Source organism: Marmota marmota, unplaced genomic scaffold (genome assembly GCF_001458135.2).
Source record: "Marmota marmota marmota unplaced genomic scaffold, marMar, whole genome shotgun sequence".
Lineage (NCBI taxonomy): Eukaryota > Metazoa > Chordata > Mammalia > Rodentia > Sciuridae > Marmota > Marmota marmota.
This window is the reverse complement of record NW_025999968.1, coordinates 24,285,512-24,297,952: the sequence shown is the minus strand read 5'-3', so window position 1 is coordinate 24,297,952 and position 12,441 is coordinate 24,285,512. Positions and strand designations below refer to the sequence as shown.

The following is a 12,441-nucleotide window of genomic DNA, read 5'->3' as shown; positions in this document are numbered from 1 at the left end:
GGGGGGAAGGGCTCCGGGAGAGTGTTGGAGGCCTAGCAAATACTGCCAGACGTCCTGTCATTCCTCACCAGTTCCCAAGGTCCAGCTTTTCCATTTCTCCAGAATGCGAAGTTTACAAAGGGGAAGAGGTAGAAGAAGGGAACTCAATAAAAATCTTTAAGGGAGGCTGAGTGGCTAGGAGAACTTTGAGGACTTAGAAGAGAGGATCCCCAGGCTCAGGAAGAGAAATCGTAAGAGAATGGATTGCCCAGAAGGATGTTATCCAAACCTAGATGTCAGGGAGAACATTAGGAAGACTGCAGAGAATATAAATAATGGAAGAAATCGGATGGCTTTGATCATACACATTTTTGTTTGGGTCTTGTATTTGTGGTGTAAGAAAAAATATTTTCTTTTTCTTTCTTTTTTTTTTAAGAAAAAAAAACACAATGTATCAAATTCCATCACCTTCCAACTGTTTGTTTTGTTCTCTGCATATTTACCTTTAGTTTTTGTCCTTAGACATCCGCATGTGAAACAGGTTTAGGGCTGCATCTGGAGCTAAACTTCCTGATCTCAAATCTCATATTCTATCACTTACTAATTGTAGCTTTCAGTAAATTGCTTCATCTTTTTAAGTTTCACTCCGTCTTATCATCTGTAAAATAGGGATACTTATAGATTTTCATACAGCTGATAATTTCAGTAGACAACATACAAAGCAATAAGTGTGTATCCAATAGTAGTATTCAATGCATACTTATTATTCATTTTCTGCCCAAATGAAATATCAACTGTTTTCTTATGTGTATGAGTGAAATTTGATAGGGTTCCATATTTTAAAGGTATCTTCCAGCTCTAGCTTTTTACAGTTCTGTGATGCAGCTGGGTGGAATTTGATTAATACTAGAGTCACTTTTTCTCATAAGAGCATGGGCTGAGGAATTTTCATTCACTCTGTAAGGGAGGAAAATTCTTCCTACTATATTCCTTGTATGTTCTGGGCCTTGTCTTAAAATTAAATTGACATAAGATAGACTAATAGGAGAAAACAATAAATAATTACATATGCATGCAGGGAGTTTCACTAAAATATGAAACCAAAGGCGGTGGCCGAATGATTGACACATATAACATCCTAAGATATGGAATGGTATAGAAGTTGGAGGGACAGGAGGCAAATTAAAGGAAGATAGGCAGAGGAAATGTATTGTCAAGAAGGGTTGCTTTGTTGTACAGGTAAGAGTTTTTCAGGCAATAAAAATTGTCTTCAGAAGTAGCTCTCTCCTGGCACAAGTAAATACCTTTACTAATGGAAATTTAATTGACAAATGTAAGTTTGCTATAGTTTAGAACTACCATGTCCTCCAAAGACTTGATCATAAGCCTGTGGTGATGGAACCATTAAAAGGTAGGGCTTAGTGGAAGATCACTGGGGACACGCCCTTGAAGGGAATATTGGGAATCCCATACCTTAGTCTCTCTTTTTGCTTCCAGGTCCCATGAGGTAAGCAGCTTTCTTTTGCCAACTGCTCTTCTGCCAAAATGTATTGCAACCAAGCAAACATGAATTGAAACATTTGGCCAAGCAAACATGAATTGAAACCTCTAAAATCCAGAGGCAAAATAAACTTTTCCTCTCTTTAAGATTATTTTCTCTGGTATTTTGTAATAGCAATAAAAAACTAACACAATTTCCTTTACTAATGAAGAAATTAATTATTTTTAGGCAGTTGAGGGGAAAGTAAAGAGGTTTCTTGACTTCTGTTGGTTCTTGATTGCCTTTGACTCAAAATAATACATATGCCAAAATGGCATATTTTGGGATGGTATGTTATAAACCTCTTCAACTCATTGCAAAAAAGCATTATTGAAAGACAGGTGTGGTAGTGCATGACTATAATTCCAGCTACTTGGGAGGCTGAGGCTGGTGGATTTAAATTTCAAGCCATCCTGAGCAACTTAGACCCAGGCTCAAAGTAAAAAATAAAAATGACTCAGGATATAGTTCAGTGGTAGGACACTTGACTAGCATGCATCAGGCCTTGGGTTAGATCCCTAGTACTACAGGAAAAGGAAAAAAAAAGGCAAATAGATAAAAAGAATGACTGAGTATATCTATGACTCTTTTAAATTGTCTTCTTTCTTGGTTCCTTTGACTTCACCCCGTCTATCAGTCTATTTGTTACTTTATTCTCAGTCCCAAATGATTTAAATATAAATACACTTCAAAACTCTGTAGAATTGTTTGGGTTATATTAAACAAAATAATTGATAAGTGTTATATTTAATTAATAAATATTTAAATACCTGTAAGCTATGAGACTGCAAATAAAATCCCCATTTGGGAATCTCCTCACCTTGTGAGGACAAATTGAGAAGAGAATATAAACTATGAGATCTCAAATTTCTCAAGGAGGGAAAAATCTCCAAGGCTATGAATCAACAACATTCAAAATAATCATCTCAAATACAAACATAAAAATATGAAAAGTATGAAGAAGGGAATGTTAGAGAAACATAAGTTGACAAAAAGAAAAAAAATCTTCCTCTTTCAAAGATTATGATTGAATGTGATTATCTTTTTAGTCCTGCAAATGTCCAGCACAGTGCCAGCAATAGTTATCAGTGCTAACAGAAAAACAAAACAAAACTGTGTCCTACATTGTAGTATCAAAATTTGAAAAATCATCTGAAATTCTTAAAAATAAAATTTAATAATACATCTTTGGATAAAATATTCAGGCTTTTAATTTACCTCAGAAGTTCACTCTGTGATGATGATATCTAACTTTAGCTCAATATTGATTAACATATGATGAATCTTATTCAACTGAAATGTATTTTGAATATACTTCTAAATATACAATATACAAAGTGTTCAAAATTTAACTCTTAATCTAATACCATTCCTAACTCTAACCCCATCCCCTCATTTAATTTTATATTTCCCCAATATCATTTTTCTGCTAATAATTTACCTAATATACTTAATTATGCTTGATATCTGCCTTATCATCCCTCCCATCAGTAGAATTCACGATTGATGAGGTGAGAATTCTCTTATGTTTTGTTCACAACTATATTCTTAGTGCCTAAAACAGTGAATGATTCATAAATATTTAACTCAATTTAATAGTTTGAGCCTGGGAATATTTATGGCAAAAAGAATGATAGTGGCAAGATTATTTTCATCATTCAGAATAAAATAGATGACATTGTGTAAAACAGTCATAAAATTACAGTGGTTAAGATAACAAGTGTTATTTCTTGGCCATGGGAAATCTATTCTAGATCTACACAAATTTTAGGTAGTTGTCTTCCAGTGTTGGCTTAGCATTCCATGCTGCCTTGATTTTATGGTACCTCTAATCAACATACTGTCTCATGACTGCCATTGCAAAGGATGAGAGAACATGGAGAATTGCTCTTAAATGCTTTCACTAAAAAGTGATGTACCACTCACACTTCAGCGATCAAAACAAAATACATGGCATGCTGGATTCCATATGGGAATAACTATTTCATGCCTCTAAGTAAAAGATAACTAGAAATGATGAGCAGCTCTTGTGGCTGCAAAAACTTAAGTTAATATATTGAAAAACAAAGAGTTGGCTTTGTTAGCTTTGTGACTGACTGCATGTTAGTACAAGAAATATATCATATAGGGCTGCGGATGTGGCTCAAGCGGTAGCACGCTTGCCTGGCGTGCGTGCAGCCTGGGTTCGATTCTCAGCACCACATACAAACAAAGATGTTGTGGCCACCGATAACTAAAAAATAAATATCAAAAATTCTCTCTCTTAAAAAAAAAAAGGAGAAATATATCACTACCAGAACTGGGAAAGTTATGAATTAGAGTTAGTGTGAGTACATGTTTTGGAAAAAAGTTTCAAGCTTAGTTCCTGAAATGCTCAAGAAACAGTCACACAGTAACAGCCTATGGGCACAGAAGTAATGATCGAATTCTCCAAGACAACATATTTTTTAGAGAATATATATAGGAAGCCAGAGGAAGAATGGCTAGGGAGATAAGAAGAGAACAAGAATAGTGTATATTTGTGAAAGTTCAAGGAGAAAATTTTAGAAAAGTGTTAACTCCACTAAACATATTAAAAGATTCAAAAAGAAAAGAGAACTGATTTGATAATCAGGAAGACAAAAGTTATATCTAAAATGTATGTTTTGATGGGACTTAAGCCCAATCATAGTTAATGGATAAGAATTAACATCAACAATAGAGCTATTTGAAGTTTTGAACCACTAGTTTTAGGAAGTGTGTCAACAGAAACAGTACTTATCTGGCTTATAGTAAATGGCTAATTTTTGGCCTTATTTTGCCGTGTCCTCTCATCCCCGACCCTGGAGGATATGACATGCCATAAATGTTTGTGAGACAGAAACACCAATTTCAAAATCTGCTATCAGAAATAGCACTTAATATATATATATATTTTTTTCATTACATATCAGTAATACTGCAGGGTAGATATTTTCATTCCAATTTATAGATGGAGCACAGAAGTTCACAGTAAGCTCATGAGATGAGTTAGTAAAAATCAGAGAATAATTTAAAACCTAAATATTAGTTCCAAACCACTATTTTTCCTTGAATACACAGGGATTCCCAGGGCTTTCTTTTCTTTTATTAGAATTTGATGGTATATGTTTATGGAAACTGAATGAACAAACATGTCTCTACTTACCTAACATGCATGCATTTTTCAAAATGTACTTATCATTTTCTCTCAAAGAATATAACAGAAATCCCTATATTGCATAACTATGAAAATGAAACATTACAAAATAGTCAGTAGATCACATTGTCAAAACTGCTGAAATTAAATAGCCAGTAATCATGTATCTGAAAATCTAGGAAAAAACATACATCAAAGTGCTGACACTGGTTATCTTTGGGTGGTGAATGATAAATATTATTTTCTTTCTTGTTCCTTTCAGTGTTTTTCACATATTAACTAATGAACATAAAATTCTTTTGTAATCATAACAGCAAATATCAAATGATTACATTTCACATTTTACATAGCAAATACACATAAACATAGAGATTAAAACATCACAGCCATTTGAACTATTGAGACAATTTAACAAACGAGTTTCTGGCTTATCCTTAATTTATAATAATTGCCTCAGTGATTTGTTCCTATAGTTATGCAGTCTGAGTTGACCAGGACCCTAGAGGATTCCCATCGCTACTGCACTAACAAAACAAATCCACGCACAAGACCCAAGATCTCTGGATCTCAGGGATTTTCGAGACAGAACAGAAGCAGCCACACCGGGCAAGTAATACATTTTGGATATAAGGATAGGCCTTGCCTGAATTCTATCCCCTCACTAGGTATATCTCCGGACGCTCCGGTTGCCTAGTTACGAGAGCCATCTTCCCCGAGCTCCACCTTCTCCTTCTACACCACGCCCACCTCCCCTTCCCATCGCTCTGGAGAGGGCGGAGGGTCCGGCCCCTTCAGCCACTCAGAGTCCCCCATTGCAGATCCTTTATCTCTGATTGGAGAGACGAAATGTGGGCGGTGCTTGAGGAGGGTCTTCCGCGCCTGGGAGGAACGTCAGCACGTAGACGCGGGGTTTTCTCTGGTCAGGTCCAGCTAACCCGGCTCCGGTGTGCCTCTGGTACCGTTGTCCCTTGGGAAGAAGGGTTGTCGTTACCCGCTCGCGGGCGGACCCAGTTAGCGGGACTTGGTGCTCTCACCGGTTGCCTCCCACCCAGCTTGTCCTCGGGGCCTATCCGTCTCCGGAGACTCCCCGTTGAGGCGAGGGCCCCTGGTATCGGTCCGCGAAAGCTAGGGGCCCATCCTCGCTAGGAGTTCGGATGGGAGGTGGCTGGAGGAGCTACCTGGGATGTTCTGTCTGATGGCCAATTGCTGCAGTTGGTTCAAGCGGTGGCGGGAGCCTGTCAGGTAAACTGGAGTCAATTGTCCTGGCGCTGCCCTAGGGGATGGGAATAGATGAGCCCCAAGGGCCCGGGCGGGCGCCGCCTCTTCTCTGTGCGCCAGGCCGTGGGGTTTGCTTTATTTGCCCGTTTGACTTGTCCTAGGAGAACAGATTGAAGGATGTGGCCTTTTTTGCTTTCTGCCTTTAAGTTCTGGTCAATACTGTTAATGGACATTATATTTTATATAGGCTTGAATTTCTTAAAAAGATGTTGGTGGGAGGAGAGCAAGAGTGCGCAGGAGATATTGTAACAGACTATCCGTTGTGTGTTTTTCTTCAGAATTTTTTGTATTTTTTTTTAATTTAACAGAGATGCATGAAATATAATTTTAGTAATGTGCACACATCCCATTTAAAATCTCTATCCTTCCTCAACTTTCATATGTGCTCTACCCGCCCCCCCGCCGCAGTTTTGTTTGAGGACTTGGCTTGAAATCTGGCTCTACTACTTAATAATTAGATGACTCAACCACTTTTGACCCCACCTTCCTCATACATTAAATAAGGGTAATAATATCTGTGCCTCAAAAGTGTTCAATGGAAATAAGTGATGGATAGTATTTTATTTAATTTAGCTCCAGTTTTCATCTGGACTCCATTAAAACCTTTCAATTGAAAATTACCACTAAACATTTCATTTTGTAATGCTAGCTGTGTTAGTATTCGATGCCTGTTATTTTGTTGTTCATTCAACAAATATTTATTAAGAAACAATATATGCCAGGCACTGTGTTAGGAAGAAATCATTGAAAATGATCCTTTTAAAACATGAGAGTCCCAGATTATAAAAAGATCTTCAGTTTCTTACTCTGTATAAATAATATTGACTTTCCATAGTTCTACTTTGGAATTAGGCCAAAGATAAAACATAGCAAAAATTTTTTTTAAATTAACATTTCAAATATCATATTTCCCACAAGGAAGAAATATTCTTTAAGGAATGAATTGAAGGTCTGGGGATGTGGCTCAAGGCTTGCCTGGCATGCCTGGGGCGCTGGGTTCCATCCTCAGCACCACATAAAAATAAAATAAAGATGTGTGTCCACCTAAAAAACTGAAAAATAAATATTAAAAAATTCTCTCTCTCTCTTAAAAAAAAAGAATGAATTGGAAAAGCTGTATTTATACATTATAAGGAAAATACATATGTATGAAAAAGAAATTTGCTTTAAATGAAACTTTTGGAGAGCTTTTAACTGGATTTGAATGTTTTAAATGTAAATGATATGATTGATTCTTAAGACTTAAAGAAGTATCTTTGGATGTATAGCTTTCAATTTATTCATATTTTGGTCTGATTTCAGAGTATCAAGACTTGAAAATTATTTATAATAGATGCCCCTGTATGTTTTTGTCTTTTTAAAAATGTATTTGATTTTTATGAGAGCATTTAGTATATATCCTTTTTAATTAAAAACACTCAAACTTATAATTTGAAGAAGTCATTACTTCTTATAGCAGCTCTAGTGTATTCTCTAGAATTTGTTTAAAGAAAAGACGAGAGCTCAGAAAAAGAATTTATTGATTTACAAGTGTAAAGGTAATTGAATTTTATTAGTAAAATAGAATTAAAGTTCAACCCTACAACACAGAGGGTATTTTCTCTTTATTAAGCAGCAGGTTGATCTGTTCTATCCAGTAGGATAGCAACTAGCTATATATGACCATTGAGCATTTGAAATGTAGCTAGTCATTATTGAAATGCTGTTAAGTGTAGATTACATAGTGAATTTTGAAGGTTTATTATGCAAAAATAATATCAATTTTTAAAAAGATGATTACATGTTGAAATTAATTTTACCTTTTTGTTTTTATTTACTTTTTTTTAATGTGTTTTTTTTTGAAAATTTAAACTTATGTGTAGCATGCATTTTATTTCTACTGGACCTGGCGTTAAATCATAGCTTACTATTAACTAAGGCTATTGGTAAACATCTCTCCATGATGGATAATATTAAATATAAAAGGATTTTAAACAAGTTGGATTACTCCTATCAAAAGTACTCTTGTCCAATACCTGGTTCATTAGTAGTGGCTGAATAAATATTTGCTATTATATTTAATTTGAGTACCCTTTGCCAATATTCATCATCATAAATAATATTAGCAAATAGTTCTATTTATTTTACTAGGGTAAATGAGAGGCAAGCAAAGTGATTTTAAAAATGTTTTATGATATTTTTACTTTCCCAAGAAAATTGCCTTTGAGTATTATGTTTTTATGGAATTTTTAAGTTTTAGACTATTGTACTGAGATTCTTCTTTACATTTTCTGAAGATGTGTTTTAAAATGTGATAATTAACAGAAGATAATGATTATTAAAAGCATAATGTGTTCTGAAATCGCTAACTTATCCAGTATATTCTGTACCCTTTGCGTTTAACCAGCTACCTTCACTTAGATGCTTTCCCATTAGTATATCAATCAAAGATTGGGTCAGGGTTTTGATTTGTTTAATACCAAAAAGGTAGGAGCCAAGAAATTCAGTGTTAAGTTTCCAGTCTAGCTCAGGAGTCAAGATCAGGGTACCAGGTGATTTAGGAACTCAGCCTGTGTTCAAACCATAACTGCTATTACTACAAGCCAGAGCGTGAACTTAGACTTTGAAGCTATGTAAATTATTCTGGAAAAGACTACAAAAGGTAGACCCACAGGCAAGTGGTTTGCCCTAAAGGAGGCAGTGCAGTATAGTGTTGTTTTTGGAGACCATAATACAGTACTCAAAACTAAAAACTAAACTTTGGTATAATACTATCAACTAAACTGCACACTTTATTCTGACTTCACCAGTTTTTCAATTACCATTCTTTTTGTTTCTCTCCAGGATGCATTCTAGGATCTGACACTGCATTTTTCATGTGTTGTTAGTCTTCCTCAGTCTGTGACAGTCCCCCATTTTTTTCTTGTATTTCATATCCTGGAGCTTCAAATAGAACTGATCAATTTCTTTTTGAAGAATCATCAATTTTTTTTTGTGTGTGTGTGTATGTGTGTGTGATTTGACTAAGATGTTGTGTTATTGGGAAGAATTCCATAGAGGTAATGTGTTCTTCATAGTACATCATATCAAAGGTGCGTGATGGCAGGGTCTTATTACTGGTGATGTTGACCTTGACCACTTGATTGATTAATGTGTTATCTACCACATTTCTCAATATCATGTTTGAGTCAAATAGATTGGGGTCTGAATCCTACTATTTGTAGCACCTGTCCTCTGTCAAGTGTTGATAATTTCTGTGTTGCAGCATTTTGAGAGAGAGTGTTTTCATTCAGGTATTTGACATATAAAGTATAGGAGTCACTCAGTAAACCATACCTCTGATCCTGGGAAATAGTATGGATTAGTGATTTACTTTCCGCAATTCATATTTTATATTTATCTGTAGTACACCTTTCTTTCTTTCTTTCCTATTTTAGTAAAAGAAGGAGTCATTATTCTTCCTGAGGATAATTCTTATGCCTATACTCTATTCCATTTTCTCCCTTAATTTGTTCAGCAGTCATTAACTCCGAGTGCATAAAAATCAATATATAATTGAAGCCAAAGATCACAGAAAGAGCTTATGTGATATAACAATAAACTTAAACTTTTATTTGAAAATGTTATTATTCAGTTTTACTATCAAAAGTACAAAATCACTTTCCTTCAAGCTCTAGGGGGAGAATTCATTTTCAGCTTCAGGTAGCTGCCTGCATACCTTAGCTCAAGGCCCCTTTCCTCCTCCTTCAAAACCAACAGCATGAAGAGTTTCCTCTTTGATTTTCTGCCTTTTTCTTATAAGGACCTTTGTGATTACTTTGTGCCAATTTGGGTAATCCAAGATACGCTCCTTATCTTAAAATCCTTAATCACTTCTATAAAATTCCCTTTGCCATACAAGGTTACATATACACAAGTTCTGATTAGGTTGTGGACATCTTTGAAAGGCCATTATTCCATCCACTGTACTAAACAACACAGATTTTCTCCTTCCCTTTACCCTGGGATTTTCAGTTGCCAGTGGATTACTGGCACTGTATCAACTTCCTCCTCTCTCATGCATTCCTTAATTCCCTACATCAGAAGACTTCTGCCCTGACCTTTTGGTTATTGTCCTTGCTGTGCAATATGTTGCCTGGTTATTAAATCCAGTACATTCTTTTCAGTCCTTTCTTTTGTGACCTTTTGGTATCATTTGATGCTTGAAATGCTCTGATTTCTTTTTTTTGAAATTTTTTTTTCTTTTTCTTATTGCCTTCTTCCTTTCACTTCTCTTTTTGTCAGCTAGGGTTTCTTCATCTGTCTTTTAATTCTGTGTTTAATTCTCTTCTTTCACGTATCCTTCCTGTTTGTAAATCTGTGTTAGCATTTTAACTACCACCTCAATATGGTTTCAGTACTAAGACTGATCTACTAAGATTTATGTATCGAATTTCCAGAGAATCCTCAGTTTCAACACATCCAAAATTATGTCCCACCTCATTTCCATTCTACACATTCACATTGCTTTTCTTGGGTTTCATATTAATGAATTTGTTTTGCCTCCCTGTTACCCAAATCAGAAGTCAGGAGTAATTATGAAAACCATTTGTATTTTATTCTCCTGCATTGCCAGGTTTATTGGTTCTACCTGTTTAATACAGAAGTTTTCCCTTATCTGTAAGGTGTAGATTCTAAGACCCACAGTAGTTGCCTGAAATTGTGGATGATACCAAATACTATCTATGTACTATATTTTTTGCTTTACGTATATACCAATGATAAGGTTTAATATATAGTTACAACAAGACATTAGCAACTATAACTAATAATTATGGACCAGTTATAACAGTCCTATAATAAAATGGCCAGCATCCATATCCTTGCATTTGAATACAAGCACTGTGATGCAACTGAGGCTACTAAATGACTAATGGGTGGGTAACATATATAGTATGGATACTCTGGATAAAAAGGGATAATTCACAGCCAAGTAGGACAGTATCATGGCACAAAATTTCATCATACTTCTCAAAACAATATAATTTAAAACTTCTAAACTGATTCTAGAATTTTATATTTTTGCATCACAATAAGCTGCATGCTACAGTTTCACTGGGTGTCCCCCAATGTCCATGGGTTAAAAGCTTGCTTCCTTGATGCTATTGATAGGTGGTGAAACTTTTAGGAAGTAGGGCCCATACTGGTAGGAGATCATTGAGGGTATGGTCTCAAACTGGGTGTGGTAGCCTAGCCCCTTCCTCTTTCTCTCTTCCTGGCTTATGGTGTAAATACTTTTGCTACACCATGTGCTTCCACTGTGATGTGTTGCCTCACCATAGACCCACAACTGGAGCCAATTGATTATTGATTGCAACCTCCAAAATTATGAGCCAAAATGAACCTCTTCTCTTTATAATTTAATTATATATTATTTTATAGTGATGGAAAGTTAATACACCCCAGGCAACTGAAACTACAGAAAGAGGGGATTACTATATCTCTTAAACTTCTTTGACTATTTCCACATTCCCTGTACATTGCTCTGTTTTAGTTCAGATTTCTGTTCTTTCTCTCCCATATTTCTTTTACAGACTTTCTACTCTTCGATTCCAATTTATTATCTACACTGCTGTCTTTCATTTTTTTCAATATGCAAATGATTCTAAATCTTCAATATTTCCTAGTTGCTTTTGGGATGTTATCTGAATTTCTTACAGGTTGTGATTTGACCTGAGCCTGGCTATATGGACTCTTCACAGGCCATTCTTTCATGACATCTGGTCATGACAGATTTGGGGTACTTAAATTGTTTAATTCCTCTTGAGATGTCCTTATTTTGACTATGCTGGGGTTACAGGTGTGTGCCACCATACTGACGCCCAGTAAATAGTTAATGGGCATCAATGAATGATGATGAATGATTAAATTAAAATTTTAATGTGCCTAAAGTTTGTCTTTTAACAATAGTTATTGCCAAACTGCTCTTCAGAAATGATTTATTTTCAACCAATTTCTACAGTGATTTTCTTTACATTTTTTCCACTAGGGAAGGTACATTTTTTACTGAGTTTTTAAAAAGTCTAAGTGTTTACAGTAGTAACTTTTCTTTGTTATACATGTTGCAGGGATTTCCTTCCACTGTTAGATTTTTGAATTCTTTGGTTGTCTATGAAACAAAGCTGCTTAAAATTTTTTTTATTCAGATATAACATTCTTTCAATATCATGTTTAGGGAGTTCACCAGTATTCCAAGATTATATTCACCTATGCTTTTTTCAAAAATACTTTTATACTTTGTTTTTAAACATTTACTGTGATTTTGTATAGGAAGCAGCCTTAATCCTGAGTACAGAATCTTTCCAGCCATAATGTTCTGTAAATATCTGGACATTATAGCTAGCCTCACCTTTATCATATTATCATTTATATACTTGAGTTATTGAGATTTATACCAAGTAACATCTAGGTGCCTAGATGTTTTTATTTATATATATATATATATATATATATATATATATATATATAT

At 35.1% G+C, this 12,441-nt stretch overlaps 1 protein-coding gene across 3 annotated transcripts in view; it reads left to right on the top strand.

Annotated features, from left to right (window-relative positions):
- The first annotated feature begins 5,550 nt into the window (after positions 1 to 5,550).
- Positions 5,551 to 12,441, top strand: part of Arl13b (ADP ribosylation factor like GTPase 13B) — a 66,581-nt gene continuing 59,690 nt past the window's right edge. The window contains exon 1 of one of the 3 annotated variants that reach the window (XM_048803496.1): positions 5,551 to 5,918. Coding sequence is in view for 2 of the 3 variants with exons in the window: in XM_048803494.1 (XP_048659451.1) it covers positions 5,860 to 5,918 (59 nt within the window). In the remaining variant the exon portion in view is untranslated. The remainder of the gene's footprint in view (positions 5,919 to 12,441) is intronic. The other 2 variants (XM_048803494.1, XM_015478628.2) reach the window with 2 other exon arrangements.